At 40.3% G+C, this 15,554-nt stretch overlaps 1 protein-coding gene across 2 annotated transcripts; it reads left to right on the top strand.

The window, feature by feature from the left end:
- Nucleotides 1-111: 111 nt before the first annotated feature.
- SEC61A2 (SEC61 translocon subunit alpha 2) lies at nt 112-14,418 on the top strand. Of its 2 annotated transcripts, none has more exons than XM_053978744.1 (12): nt 112-360; nt 1,916-1,983; nt 5,760-5,825; nt 7,272-7,350; nt 8,981-9,112; nt 9,249-9,358; nt 9,990-10,143; nt 11,080-11,240; nt 12,223-12,420; nt 12,633-12,824; nt 12,963-13,039; nt 13,342-14,418. In XM_053978744.1, the coding sequence occupies exons 1-12, from the start codon at nt 354-356 to the stop codon at nt 13,526-13,528; spliced, it is 1,431 nt and encodes a 476-aa protein (XP_053834719.1). In that variant the 5' UTR covers nt 112-353; the 3' UTR covers nt 13,529-14,418. The 2 variants fall into 2 exon arrangements, with proteins under 2 accessions (XP_053834719.1, XP_053834720.1); XM_053978745.1 differs by lacking the exon at nt 112-360 and adding an exon at nt 4,766-4,912.
- Nucleotides 14,419-15,554: the final 1,136 nt, after the last annotated feature.

The raw sequence follows: 15,554 nt of genomic DNA, 5'->3' as shown, positions 1-15,554 counted from the left end.
CCGCAGGCTGAGCGAGTGAGGGGCGGGCAGTTTCCCGCGCTCGGGCAGGGCTGAGGTGTGGCGCTGAGGGGCCGTGCCCGCCCCTCGCGCCGCGCGGAGCACTCCGGGAGCGCGGTCCTTCGCGGGGCGGCTGCCCGCCCTCGGCCTGACCCCGCCGCGGCGGCCACCGCTGCCCGCCGATCCCGCCGATCCGGCTCCCCTCGCCTGGGGAAGGGCGCGGGGGGCGCTCCGTGAGGGCGGTACCGCCGTGTCCCCCCCGGGCGGGGAGGGACGGCCCGTCCGCAGCGCGCGTCACGTGACGGCGGCGACAGCGACGGTGACAGCGCTGGGACCGCGGCCGGGCCGCCACCGCCATGGGCAGTGAGTGCGGACGGAGCCGGGAGGGAGCGGGCCGGGACCCGGGGTGGGGAACAGCGGCCCCGGGCAGCGCGGGGAGGACGTGGCCGGTGGCCCTTGGCCGGTGATGGGGCCCCGTGCTCCGAGTGCCGCCGCAGGCAGGGCCGGCGGTGCCGAGCACCCGCTCCCCGCACAGGGTCGGTGCTGCCGGGCACGGCGTGAGGCCGGGCACTGCTTCGTGGTGGGGTGACATGTTCCACTCTAGCCCTACTGTGTGTATATATATATATATATATATATATATATATATATATATATATATATATGCACTATATACACGTATGGAGCATATATACCCTATGTACACATATATACGTGTGTATAAGTGTCTAAAGGGCGGGTGTCAGAGGATGGACCAGGCTCTACTCAATGATGCCACCCAGTAGGACAAGAGGCAAAGGGCAGAAACTGGTGTCCAGGAAATTCTACCTGAACATGAGGAAGAGCTTCTGTCCTGAGCAGTGACCGAGCACTGGAACAGATTGTGGAGAGAGGCTGTGGAGTCTCCCTCCCTGAAGATACTGCAGAAGTGTCTGACACATCCCTGTGCTCTGGGATGGCCCTGCTTGAGCAGGGAGGTCGGAGCAGATGAGCCCTGTGGTCCTTTCCAACCTGACCCATTCCATGATGCTCTGATAGCTTGGTCACGGTGGAGCTGTGCCACCCTCTGTGGAGTGAGGTGCACCTTCCAGCGAGCTGTGTGAGGGCTTGGGATACATAGCGGAGACATATGTCACATCAGAATGCACATGTAAGCGTGGCACTACAACCAAAATGTTACTTACAGTGTAGTAAATGCATTTGGCAGTGTAGTAAATGCATTCTCTTTGAAAAGGAACCAGTGGTGTTTTTTTATGTCTGTCCCAGTGTGTTGGGGCTGGAAATAATGTTCAAGTTTTGAAGGGCAAATTCCCCACCAAGCACATACGCTTTGATTTTTTTTTCCCTAAATTGATTTCATTTCTCCTCAGAAAAAGAGCTGAAACTGTTGAGCTTTTCTGTGTTTTTAAAGGGGAAACTGTGAAGAGAGATGTATTAAAACTAAAATAAAATCCCCTGAAGTTCCAATCAGAATAAGTGTTGCACTCATTTAAATTACAATTTCTAAACATTTTTTAATGATTGAATTATTTTTTCAGCTCAATACTTCAGTAAACACAGGATTCTAATCTTTGGATACCTTTTGATGTCACTGTCATTCTGTGTTTAACTAGCACAGTCTGATACTAGGTCATTTATTTTTAGATGCAATACAATTCGGTTCACTTCTGGTGATACATACAGCACCACTTCTCTAAAATTATTCCATCTGTGGAAAAAAAGAATGGGCCAAATCTGGTTAGAACAAGAATTCTATTTCACATTTTTGTCCTGTTTTCAGCTGTTTTAAGAAGAGGGTATTAGTTTTCAGACAGTTTTGGAAGCTAAATAAAGTTCTGTGAAGTTTTATAAATTCATAAATGTTCATTAATATATTTTTCTGTCTTCTTTTGTGTGTGTGTTTGTTTTTCTGGAACAGTAAAATTTCTAGAAGTTATTAAGCCATTCTGTGCAGTGTTACCTGAAATCCAGAAACCAGAAAGAAAAGTGAGTGCCACATTATGTTCTTATTTTTATTAGTTTACAGGGGAGGGAATATTGTGATATTCTAGTCCAGGCTCCAATATAGATACAGACAGTGGACCCTAAAGTAGAACATACTCTTTAGAGCAGGGGGGAGCACACATTAAGGTAAAACATTACTGTGATGGTGAATTCTTAGCACCCTTCTGTTAAGTCCTTTGGTAATGATGCTAACTAATTTTTTAAAATCATCTCAATTCTAGGCTAAGTTTATTTAGCTTCAGCTCCATGTGATCTATTATAACATATGAGGACAGAGTCTTCAAGCTTTGTTTTCCTGTGGATCTCACTGTTGGCTTTGAGCTGCCTTGTATATTACTTGCAAAAGGATTGTTCTGTATATCAGGAAGCAGAGATTTAATTCTCCCCTTCCCACAAGGTATTTCCTACACCCATAACTGTGATTGACCTCGCTGAAGTGGGAGAGTGATCTGTGGTACAGTTCATGTAATTGCCCTGTTCACCTTCTGGATGGGACATTTCTCTTTGATCTGAAGTCAATGAACTCAGTTCATTTACAGCTGATCTCTCTAGTCCTCTAGCCCTTGAAACTCCTCCCATTTCTTGGCACATTTTCTAGATTAAAAATAGGTAATTTCTACAGATCAGAAAGAAACCTGCCTTGTCCAAAAATAAAACCCAACCAAACACCATTTTTGCTTTCAAAACTCAAGCAAGCACATATTGCCCATGTGACAATCTAATTAAAGTAACAAATAGACATGTCATGGCTATTGTCATGACTTCCATGAAAATTCCTTAAGAGCTAAATATTGGGTTTTATATTCTTAAAAAGGAAAGCTTAACTGGGAACATGGCACCATCTCAGAGAATCCTCTTTGGTTAATGAGAGGTTCCCAGAGGTTAGAACTGGATGTAGAGGTGTTTGTGCCAGTGACCATAGCTGAGTCTACTGAGTTGAATGGAGAAGATACAGTAAAAAATTATGATTATAGCCCTCTGGAACTGATTTTTTCCGAAGACTGGGATTTACTCCCTGGCTCTTTGCTCCATCTAGTTGCTTTCCAGCATCCTTCAGCTTTGGGACAGGTTTCTAAATAAATTATTTAGGCCAGACAAAGGCATTTTCAGAGCAGGAATCTCCAGAGCCAGACCCCCATGCTAAGGCCTGGATGTGCCAGGTCTGGTTGGCAGGTGCCCATCTTTGTTTCTGCAGTGGGGAACCTTGGTGCAATCTTTTGGTGCTGACTTACGGCACATTTATGATTAGTTGGTTACAGCCATCCCATTTTTGTCTTGTGAGATGAGTGAGAAGAGAAAGCTGTCACAAACCTACAGATACTCATGTTTCTGTAAAGCTCAGTGGCAGATGTTATTTGCCAGAGAGGAAGAGGGGCTTGATCTATCCTTGTTGTCCATCATTGGATGAAAGATGCCCAGAGAGGTGCCAAGATTCCTGTCCTGTCTATTTGGGTCACTTTGTCTTTACTGCTATTTTGGTCACTGTCTAGACAACGGCTGCCAGTTGCCAGCTTTGTACAAATTTAAAGTGAAAATGTAATTGGGAACATCTTTCCTAGGCTGAAGAGCCCTTTGACCATTTTCAGTCATCTTCCTTGCTTCTGTGTAGTTTATCAAGTGATTTAGGTCATTCCATGTAACTCTAATTCTCTATAATTTATTGTTTTCTTGCAAGCTGTCACAGGCAGATATGACCAGTAATGGTTTTAGTGGATTGGTTTAAGGCCAGGACAAGAAATTTAGATAACCAAATAGAAAAAGAGATTAATTTTCATTAAACATGTATTGATTGTTAAATGAAGATTATGTTTTGATTGAGTTGGGCTCTCACTGAATCATTTTGCTGTTCTTGTTGATGAGAAAAGTGTTTTCTTCTGTCTCTAGGGAGTGTTGCTTTTGCGTTTTGGCCAACTTGATTAGCAAAAGCGATTGCTGCTTTTGTAGTTAGTAGAATGGGCTCTTATTTCCCTCATGCACAGATTTGCTAAGCAGAACACACTGTTCAGAGCACCAAGATGATAATGCTCAAGTCCCTTCATTTTCATATGATTCAAGAAAAATGTCAAAGGAAGAAAATGTCCAATTGAGTCAGATCAGATGGTGAAATTTATTGTCCCTGTGCTTGTTAGCATTTGTGGCTGGAATATTTTGGTACCACTGTGTATTTTGCCATTCCTGACATATGGGTTTGGATGACTCTTTTTTTTTTGTCATCTTGACTCATAGAGACTGTTTTCCTTGTGAATAACTGTGATTTGGGTGATGCAGAATTCCTCTAATGCTCATATTCACCACAGAGAGAGAACCAGAGCAGTTTTAGACCTTCACCCGTGCCGCTGAAGCCAAGTTTAACTGTGAGGCTGTAGAGATAATTTGGTTAAGCATTTTTGGTTTTAGGAGTCTGTGCTAAAGTCTGAATTGCGGAGTTCAGACTTGGTAAAGTGGGTCAGCACTGCATAGTCTAACACAAGGTATTGTTTTGATTTATTTGTTGCTGTCACTATTTTTCTTTTTATAACTCTGTGCTGTATTTTTAGCATCTGTCCTCTTTTAAGAGTGAAGCAGTAGCAGGAAATAAATTAAAGTACCTGGATTATTTTGCTTCTAAGTGCATGGTTTCACTTATAGAGATGTAGACTACATTCTGGGTTTTCTTTGCTTGAGGACCTGTGCTGCTGCTGCACTGGTTTGTAGTTTCTCATTTGTGGGTGTTCTGTACCTATTAAACCAGGCACTAATCCTTTTTCTTGTTACTTCTCCACAGGCAGATTCAGTGGTTGGAGGCAGAGAGCTCCAACCATTTCTGCTGTATCTCTCTTATGTGTTAGTTCATGTCATGTTTTAGTAGCTGCTCTACACTTGTCTGCAGTGAACACACTTAACCCTCAGGTTTACAGTCCCTGGAGGAGAGGTGGGAATTTGAACATAACCCTGCATCTCAGCTCTCTCTGCTCTCTTCAAGTGCATTTCTTTCTGTCTCATGCTTTGAGTAATCCTCTGACTCAAACGTAAATCTTGTGATCCTTCTCTTCTTGCACCTGGCACTAATTACAGGCACCTCAAATGTTGCGACTCTGAGATTCTCTTCAATGAATTAATGCCTAGTGATCATTGATCTGGCATTCTTTTTAAAGTGCTATATAATCTACATCAATAAAAATATTTTGGAGGAAAACAAAGAATATTTAAAGATCATTTTATGGTGAATGAACATAATGATGAATTTAAAGCTTCCTCTAACACCCTTTGAAGAACTTAATTCTAAATATTTTGAATTGATGTTGAAAACTCATAGTTCTACTGGTTTTAATCATGTGTCTTCACAACAGTTCAATCCTTCTACAAACTTTATAGTGCTTTAGTTTAATAATTTCCAGCCTTTTACAAAACTTCTGTTGAAGCCTAGAGCTATAAGTACTGAAGATAAGTTTTTTGCATTAATCTTTCATGTTTGCTCTGGTAAGTCCGTGATTTTAGCCATGCTGTTGCTCTTCTGTAAATACCCACTGTATTAGAATACTGTAGATAAAATATATTCTAGTAACTGAATGTCTACCAGTCCCACATAAGTTACCTTTCACTCTCTCTCTCTAAAATCTGAAATCATATTAAAAATACATTCCAATGAGGAGTGATGCTTTCTGGTTCGATATCTTTCCATTGAATTCTGAATGATAACAGCCTTTAGTACTGTTGTGAGAGTGCAGTGGAAGTTCTGCCTACAGTGAACATGTTGGTGTCTCCACTTTGTCCTGTAGATCCAGTTCAGAGAGAAGGTACTATGGACAGCCATCACACTCTTCATTTTCTTAGTGTGCTGCCAGGTAGGTATCGATGTCATCTGTGGTCAGAAAATGTGTGTTCTGTACATAAAAAGTACCCTGAAAGCATGATATTGCTTGTTTCATGTTAACCTACCAGTTTCAGCTTTTGTTTTTATGCTAAAATATTTAAAGTTCAGTTCAAAAAACCTGGTTCTCTGAAATAGTCTTTAGTGTTGATCATGGATGTTTTTAGAAAGTAATGGTTTATATTTAGTCAGAAATACAAAACTTTTTTTCTTGTTACAAAGGTCTTACCAAATGATGATAGTGGCTGCAGGGTAAACAACCAAGGTAATTATTTATCAAGCAGCACAAACAAGCTGAGAAATTCAATGCATTGTTTACCTTCTGTTCATAGCTACATTTAAATTTTAGCACTTACAAGGATGAAAACTAAATAAAAGTGACTTTTTACCAAATTCCTCTTCAACAAGCTGATGGGATTGTAAAGATTGCAGGAAAATGTTTTTGTGAAGTGGTTGACATGTAGAACTTGTTTTTTGTGAATATCCTTAACTTTACTAAGTTGTGAGCTAAAACTCTTTCAAAATGCCTGTCTTTGTAAATATTTATGTGATCTTTATTAGTTGTAGGCATTCCTAGAACCTGTGCTTGGCTTGTAAAGAGTGGAGGCTTTTTTTGTTGTTATTTAAAAATGTTTTTCTTTAAAAATGTGGATACCGAAGAAAATGAGAAGCCATGTGTTACTTGATATACATTTTTTAGGGACTTAGAGATGTCGTGAAAGTTTCAAAATGTTCTGTACATTTCAGAATCAGGATTTTTAGCTTATGTTTATTAATGCAGCCATTCCAGAGCAGTAGTTTAATAGTTTTTGTTTTCAGCTCTGAAGGACTGTTTAAAGGCGAAAACACAGCTCTTGTACCTATCTGTTTTTTGGAAGGAGGAAGTGGGAATGATAATAGAGCTAGAAGAACACGGAGTTTATCTGGGTTTACTAGCAGCTGGATGTATGCATAATTAGAATTTTGCATCTGTGTGAGAGATCACAGTAATTGAATAAGGAAAACAGATGGTCCAGACTAGAGTTTTCAGAAATTGATCCCTAAGATTGCCTGGATTCCTACTCTACTGTTTTGGTGATTAGAAAGAGTTTTAAAGAGCTCAAAATCCCTCAATACTGACATACAGAATGTTGGGAGTTTTGTGTGAATGTGTTTAATATTGACAGTTCCATGTGGGATATTTCAAAACATATTTAAACTTCTTCTTTCTAGGGGTTTTTACTTTTTCCTGTGGAAGGGTCTTAGTTTAGTTCTCTGAGTTAATGCCCCAGTTGGAGGATTAAAAGAGATGGTGTCAATACCTCCGGTTTAATTTTTTAAAATAATTAAACAATAACAGTTGAATCATTACATGTTAAGATTTTGTATTAATGCATGCTAATTGTGTGTATCTGTTTATTGCTATTGTGTACTTTGACAGATCCCTTTGTTTGGAATCATGTCATCAGATTCTGCAGACCCCTTCTATTGGATGCGAGTCATTCTGGCATCAAACAGAGGTTGGTACTCACTCCTTTCTCTGTTTTCTGTTGGGATAAACAGACCAGGAGGAAAACAGTTGGCTGTTAAATTCCACACCACCCAGATGTCAGGTTGGAACACTGTGAAATTCTTAACACAGATGGAATCAAAATTGGTACTTTAGCAGTGCTTCATGTTAGGAATGCGATTTCTTTGAGATGCAGATGAGGTTAATATTGATTCACAAATTCTGTGATGATTCCATTCAGGATTTTAGAGCAGTCTCTTTCTAACTAATATATGGGACAGGGAATCTTCTGGCTTTCCAATTAGGAGCTGCACTAATGTGCAGTGCGAGGGTGTTGATTAGGAAATGCCTCACCTGTGCAAGTCAGTTACACTTCATAATACTTTGGCCGTGTTATGGGTGAGTAATTGTCTAGGTGGGAAAGCTAAAGGCAGAGGTGATTAGGCATAAACTTTAGCAAAGCCAAACTAATGTATTTAAGAAGAATAAAGCAGAACACAACCAAATGTTTAAGATTCAAACTAATGGTAGAAATCTGAAACTTAAGATGGGTGACCAAGTCATGCCTGACTCTAAATGAGGACACTGATCTCATCTGTAGCTTGGAAAATTGGCTGGAAGTAAGAAAATCACTGGAACCCTCTAATGTGAAGGTACTGCTTACTTAGGAATAGCAAATTTTGTTACACCAGTGAGGATAGAAAGGTAAAGTTCTCTACTTTGAATTCTCCTGCAATGTTTGCAGAATTTGGTGTGTCCCTAGCAATGTATGATACTAAATATGCTGTCCACTACCCAAACAGAATGGTAACAGTGGCCAAGAAAAGGCTAGAGAGACTGAAAGCAATAAAAAGCAGGAGTGGGAAAGTGAGTTTTCACTTAAGTCAACTGACAAGAAGTCATTGGAGGATGTGAGGTGAATCCTAAAGTTTTTGACATCCTAATTTTCTGGCTGCTGGAGGAATAGAGATTTCCATGACAGATTATTTAATATTTTACATGGAAACTCCAGGATACAAGTATGAAAGAACCAAATTATAATAATTAATTTAATGCTTTCCCTCTTTGAATTGCATTCATTTGGGAGTTGGTACCTCAGTGGCACAGTGCCAGTGAGTTTGCAGAGTTAAGAGCAGCTTAATGATGGTCTTTGTTTTGTTAAGAACTAATCCTAAACTCTCAACTAGAGCCAGTGATTTAAAGGGCAGTGTTCTCAGAAACTGTGGATCTGCAGCATGTTTTTGTGGTCTGCAAAATTAAACTTTTGGAAAATGTGATATTGAAGCACTGACAGAATAAACAACCAGGGACAAGATGCTGTCCAGGGAAAGGTTCCTTGAGGATATGCCAAAAAAGCTGAGCTTCAGTGTGCACTGGCCTTCAGTGTTAGCATAGTTCCACAAAAATATTTGTAATTAAAAGCTACGTGGGTTTTCCATGCTGCCTTCAAAATTACAGGTTCTAACACAGCAGCCTTTTGTGAGGCCATAACTGTCTTTGTTTTTTCATAGCTGTACAGGAATATACATATTGGAAGCATTATTAGAAATATTTATTACAGGTCAGGAACCTTTGAAGAGACCTAATGCTTTAGGAGAGGTGCTGGAATGGTAGCTGTTTTAATTTTTCTTCTTTTCTAGGTACTTTGATGGAATTAGGTATCTCACCCATTGTGACATCAGGTTTGATCATGCAGCTGCTGGCAGGAGCAAAGATCATTGAAGTTGGTGATACTCCAAAAGACAGAGCTTTGTTCAATGGAGCTCAGAAATGTAAGCACTGTTCCAATTGAAATGACTGAGTGTATTTTTATTCTTGGGAAAGCCTGCCTAAGTGATAATAGATATCAGATTTCTTTGGTAGGTAACTTCAGATTTTTTTAAAGGATTTGCTTTCTCTCTGTTTTAGTATTTGGGATGATTATTACCATTGGGCAAGCCATTGTGTATGTTATGACTGGAATGTATGGAGATCCTGCTGAAATGGGTGCTGGAATTTGTCTTCTTATTATAATTCAGGTTTGTAAAGAGCCATTTTGTGTTAACTGAGACTGGTTAGATACAGTATAGCTGGAAGGAAAAATCTTTCTGTGTCTGGGTGACTTCAATTTATTTATTTTTAATGCTGCAAAGCATCATTATTTGTATCTGTCTAGATATGAGGAATTCTAAATATTCCATAGAGGAGGAGAATGCTGGGATAGTAAATATCAAAAGTATTTCAGGTAGGAGTGGTGCTTAATTGAAAATACAGGAATTGGTGACTATAAAAAATACAGGAATTCCAGTGGCTGCTCTTCAGTGCTGTGGAGGAATTCTCACTAAATGGCACAGCTGCAGCTTTGAGACATTCTCCTGCAGAACAGAGCAGAATATGCACAAACTTTAATTTTTTTTTTTTTAGAAAAAAAGTTATTACTGAGTTATCTGTTTGCTGTGTCTGCCTTGAAAAAAGGCACAGAGGTCGTTGCCAGGTGAGATGTGCAGGCATTGGTATGTGAGAGGTCAGAAACTCTGCATGAATGACATTTAGATGAAAGACTTAATGATCACTCTACCACATGATGAAAATACTGAAGCAGGGAATTAATACACAACTCTTGACATGATTTATTCTTGTTTCTGCTCAGTTTTGTTTCTTTTCTCACAGCTGTTTGTGGCTGGTTTGATTGTGTTGCTGCTAGATGAGTTGCTACAGAAAGGTTATGGATTGGGGTCTGGTATTTCCCTGTTTATTGCTACCAACATCTGTGAAACCATTGTCTGGAAAGCTTTCAGTCCCACTACCATCAACACTGGCAGAGGTATGTGTGCTGTTACAGTCAGTCACAACATGTTTCAGTGGGTGGTATGCTACACATAAACCATCAAATTTTTATTGGATGACATTTTTTAAAAGTTCTAATGTGTGGTGATTGGCTTCTGAAGTCAGTTGTCCAGTTAACATTGGACATGAAAATGTCTGACTTACATGGAGATTAATACATGTTTGCATTTGCTGATTTAAAGTGCGGCAGTCAGGCCCCTTGAATGAAAATTTTTGGATTTCCAAACTGAAATAATGTTTTAGCATCACTTACTCCATGGAAATAGAGAAGATAGGAAATACTGTACATTCATAGGAGTTGTTTGTAATCCAGCTGTTGTTTGTGGCTATAGGATGCTTCTGTAGTTGGTGCCTCTGAATTACTTTAAGCTGGTTTGATTCTTCAGAGACTGCACTCTCTTCATTCTACAACCAGTCTTTGACAACATCTGGTTGTTCTGAGACCCCTGAAATAGCACCTTAAGATACTGCATCAAGAAATTAACTCGTTTATTGCATTCATTTGAAATCCTGAGCCATGTTTTTAGTTAGCTAGAATTTAATGCTTAGTAGTTCTGTTACATTTTTATTACTGTTCTTCTAAAAGCTATTTTTCACCTTGTTTATTATTTCTTCCTTCTGAACATCCTCCTACTCCCAGAAAAGAAAGGAAGAGAGTATTCTTTCATGTGTGTGGCTTTGATGATTTTGTTTTGTTTTTCTAACCAAGAATAATGTTTTTTTTGGATCATTCTAAATTCCATAACCTAAAAAAGGGTTCTATGTTGTGACATATTTGTTACAACAGGATCCATGTCCTTTTGTATCAGATTTTCTGTGTGTCATGCTTAAAATTTCCAAAAGAAAGGTACTTTAAAAAAAAATGTTTTTAATTTGGAGATTAACCTTTCTTTCACTTTCTTGTTTCATGCAGGAACAGAGTTTGAGGGTGCTGTGATTGCATTATTCCATCTCCTGGCCACACGAACTGACAAGGTCCGGGCTTTGCGGGAGGCTTTTTACCGACAGAATCTGCCCAATCTCATGAACCTGATTGCTACAGTGTTTGTGTTTGCTGTAGTCATCTATTTCCAGGTAAAACTCCTCAGAGCAGCTCTGCACAGGTGGAAGTGCACATGGACCCTGAACACTGCAGTCATTGGAAAAGATGGGAAGGTTTAAGCCAGAGTAACTGAAGTATCTTAGCCTTGAGTAATGAACTCTTTTTATTTCAGTAACAATTACCTCTGTGACAGTAAAGCTGTAAAATTCTACAACCAGGCCTACTTGCACTTAGTGTGTAATCTCACATTCCATTGAATGCCATACACACAATGGGAATATTTTTAATAAAACAGATTCTGATACTGCAGTGGTTGCATCACATCAATAATATTCTTAATATTCATCATTGACTGAAAAGAATACTTTTGGACAGAGCTGGAGAACTTTGCTTCTGTGGACTGTGCAGCTTTTCAATTTTTCCCTAATTTTCTTGAAACATTAAATTAGTGTGTCTTTTTAAATCTAAGTATCTACTAATGGGCACTATAGGAGAATCCATATGGAGATTTTGGGGGTGGGGACAGCTAAAATGTGATTTTTAATTTTTTTAAGTTGTTGAGTCTGAGTTTTGGGAAAAAAAAGCCAAAAAACATGTTTTCAAGTTCATGTGGCTTTTCTTGGGTCTACTCAGAAAAGGTCCTGCCCCAGAAAACTACACAAGAGCCTGGGCTTACACACAAGAGTCTGCTGGTAACTGGCTAGTTCAGTTGGAAGCCATGTCAGGTTTTTATCAACCCTTCAGCTATAAAATGTATTTTACAGGAGTACCAGATAGCAGATGAGAAACCATGTTTATGTGAAAAGAATGTAATACAACCAAGCAGTAACACTTTTAAATCCTTGAAATCTGTTATCCAGACTGTAGCAGAAAGCCTTTGGGCTTTACTATCTCAGACCTTGCAGTCCTTGTTTATCTAGCAAGAGCTGCATGGTCAGGAATAGCTTTGGGGCATTCTGGGAATACCTTGTGTCTTGGAAGTGAACCGTGGTGCATTTGTGTTCTTTCCCACAGGGGTTCCGAGTGGATTTACCCATCAAGTCTGCACGGTACCGTGGGCAGTACAGCAGCTATCCCATCAAGCTGTTCTATACCTCCAACATTCCCATCATTCTGCAGTCTGCCTTAGTATCAAACCTCTATGTCATTTCCCAGATGTTGTCTGTTCGTTTCAGTGGCAACTTCTTGGTGAACTTACTGGGACAGTGGGCAGTAAGTACTTGATCACATTTTAGCTGCGTAGAATTACTGCATTTTTACTTTGATGTGAATCCTTGGTATTTCATCAATGGGAATACTTACTTTTTTTACATTTGTGTATAAAAGCTGTTTCAAACATCAAAGAGGAATTCCTCTATTAATACAGGATGGGAATGTGGGAAGTCTGTGAAAAATAATTTATTGCCTTTTTCTTCCCCTCTCAGGATGTCAGTGGAGGTGGCCCTGCTCGCTCTTACCCTGTTGGTGGCCTGTGCTACTACTTGTCTCCTCCAGAATCCATGGGTGCAATATTTGAGGATCCTGTCCATGTAATAGTTTATATAATATTTATGTTGGGATCCTGTGCATTCTTCTCCAAGACTTGGATCGAGGTGTCTGGCTCATCAGCAAAAGATGTAGGTGTTCTATCTTAATTGTTTCAAACAGTGCTTCTGGTTTAGAACTGACCAGCTACTGACTGATCAATTTATCTTAGTAAACATCAAGTGACTGTGAAACACTGCAGCAGTTTCATAAAGTAATGTTTTCTGCAGGTTGCCAAGCAACTCAAAGAACAGCAAATGGTGATGAGAGGCCACAGGGATACATCAATGGTTCATGAGCTTAACAGGTAAGGAAATGCTGACTTCCATCTGGATGGTGAAGAGTGTTGAGGAAGTGTCAACTTGAGCAGAGATTGTTGGAAAAATTTGATACCTGTTTCCACTGCAAAAGGGAAGATTCTTCCCATTCTGCTGTTGCCTTTCTTAGTTACGCAAAAGAAGTTACAGCAGCAGATTAGAGAGAGATTAACCTGTACTGTCTTTTTTTTAAAGTGACATAATGAGGGATTTTGAGTTGAATCTCTTCCATGTTTGTAAAAGATACCTTGGTTATTACCTTCTTCTTCCCTGTTTTTTTCCTTTCTTACAGATACATCCCTACAGCAGCTGCATTTGGTGGTTTGTGCATCGGTGCCCTTTCAGTACTGGCTGACTTTCTAGGAGCCATTGGCTCTGGCACTGGCATTCTCCTTGCAGTCACTATTATTTATCAGTATTTTGAAATATTTGTAAAAGAACAGGCTGAAGTTGGAGGAGTAGGTGCATTATTTTTCTAGATGTCCAAATATTTCATGGTTTGTGTGAAAGGGAAAGTATTTTGACAACATGCCTCATTTAGTCCAATAATGCTATTTTCTTTTTACTTGTTTCCAAGTGCTACGTGTCCCATTACTGTAATGGGCATTGAGCAATGCCTGTGTGCAGCGTTAGTACCAGCTGCCTTAAGAATAAAGTTTACATTATCTTGTTTAAGTATTATCTAGTGTTGCCTGTAATGCTGGAAACAATTCATCTACCTTGCTGTTCAGACACTACAGTGAGATGGTAAAATGTATCAGTTTGACAGCCCTAAACGTCTTTGCACACAGCAGTAAAGTGTTAATTTCCCTGTCCCTAATAGAAAAAAAAAAAAAAAAACCTGAGTTCAGATTGCCACGTGCCAGTATTCCTGACAAAATTTATTTGTATCAGTATTTTACATTAATTTTTATACTTTTTTAAAAATCTCATTTCCCCACCACTGAACTCAGAACTCCTTATTCCTTTGCCATGCCTCCACCCAGGCACCTTTCTCTGAGCTCTGCGGGTGGGCAAGCAAACATTTACGGGCGGCTGATACTCATCTCACCTGAGAGCTGGCTCTGTGGGGGATCTGCTGCGGCCAGGGCAGCCGGGTTCTTGCCCCAGGCCTCCTGTGGGGCAGCGGCTGTCACAGAGGCAGGGCAGCCCAGCCCAGCAGCTCTGTTCAACCATGTACTTGTGAAAACTGTGCCACTGAAACTTCATGTCCACTTCGCTTTTGTGAGTCTAAAGAATGAGGCCTGGTTCCTAAAGCAGTTCATAGGAGGGAAAAGGGGGAACAGGGAGTTCCTGCTGAAAATTTGTCGCACTTTACAGCGGCGATGTAACAAATGTAAGCGTTAGACAATAAACTTATTTAACTAAACTCTCTCCTGTGTCTTGTGTGTGCCAGGTGTAATTCACGTGCAGTCTTCGGTAATTTCTACAATGCCTTGATAGGGAGGTAGGTCTACAAGGCTCCCTTTCTTCCTCCTTTTTTTTCTTTCTAGAATATAATTCTGATTAACTTTTAGCAGCTACAATTTAAAAAAAATCCCAGGATTCCTCCCCTTAAAGTCATTGAACTTTTCTGCTCTGCTGTAATCAAATTTTCCCTTTTATGTCATGTTTCTTCTGTCTTCTCTCACTCTTAATTTGAAAGTAACTTTGTGTTGTTTGTGCATGTAAGAAACTCTTAAGCAATTTTCTATTTCAACAAGTTTCTCTAATTATGCACGTTTGTCCTCGTCTATTTCAGAGGCAGGACTGATTTTGATGTGTGTTTATTAAATCTCTCAGATCCTGACCTTTCAGCCCTGGTGGCTGTTTACATAATTAGTAGCAGCCCACTGTGTGCAGATGCACTGAAGGTTTATTTGGGATAAGATGTACCTAGAAGTGATTTGATTGAATGAAGGTGCAGCCTGGTACAAACATGTGTCCTCAGGAGAGAGAAAACTTCAAGGCTGTGCCCTCTCAGGGCACATAAGTGACCTCATACCTTCAGCAGGATCCCCTGGGCCTGCACAGTTCTGGTTTGCACCAGTAGATGGTGGTGTCATAATCATTATTTTAGACCAAACAAACCAGTATTCTCTTTCTGCATAGCTTAGGGCTGGGAGAAGGAAACATCATGTCTAAATCATAATAGGAAGTTCTTTAAATTGCCATTTCAATTACTTCAGCCAGAGCATGCACACAGTGTTCCTGTGCTGCTGTCCCTGCTCCTGTCACAGAAAATACTACTAATAGGATATTCTGCAATCAATTCTGTGAGAGTTGGAAGGGACCTGCAAGACTCACTGAGTCCAACTCCTGGCCTTGTGCAGGATATCCCAAGAATCTCACCATGTGCCCAAGAGTATTGTACATCTTGCACTGTCAGGCTCAGTGCTGTGGCCGCTTCCCCAAGAAGCCTGTTCCAGTGCCCAGCCACCCTCTTTGTGAAGAAACTTTTCCCAATATCCAGCTTAAACTGCCCCTGACATAACTTCAGGCCATTCCCTTGGGTCCTATCACTGG

This window comes from Vidua macroura, chromosome 5 (genome assembly GCF_024509145.1).
Source record: "Vidua macroura isolate BioBank_ID:100142 chromosome 5, ASM2450914v1, whole genome shotgun sequence".
In the NCBI taxonomy this organism is placed as follows: Eukaryota; Metazoa; Chordata; class Aves; order Passeriformes; family Viduidae; genus Vidua; species Vidua macroura.
The sequence above is the reverse complement of the archived record's forward strand: the minus strand, read 5'-3'. Positions and strand labels throughout refer to the sequence as shown.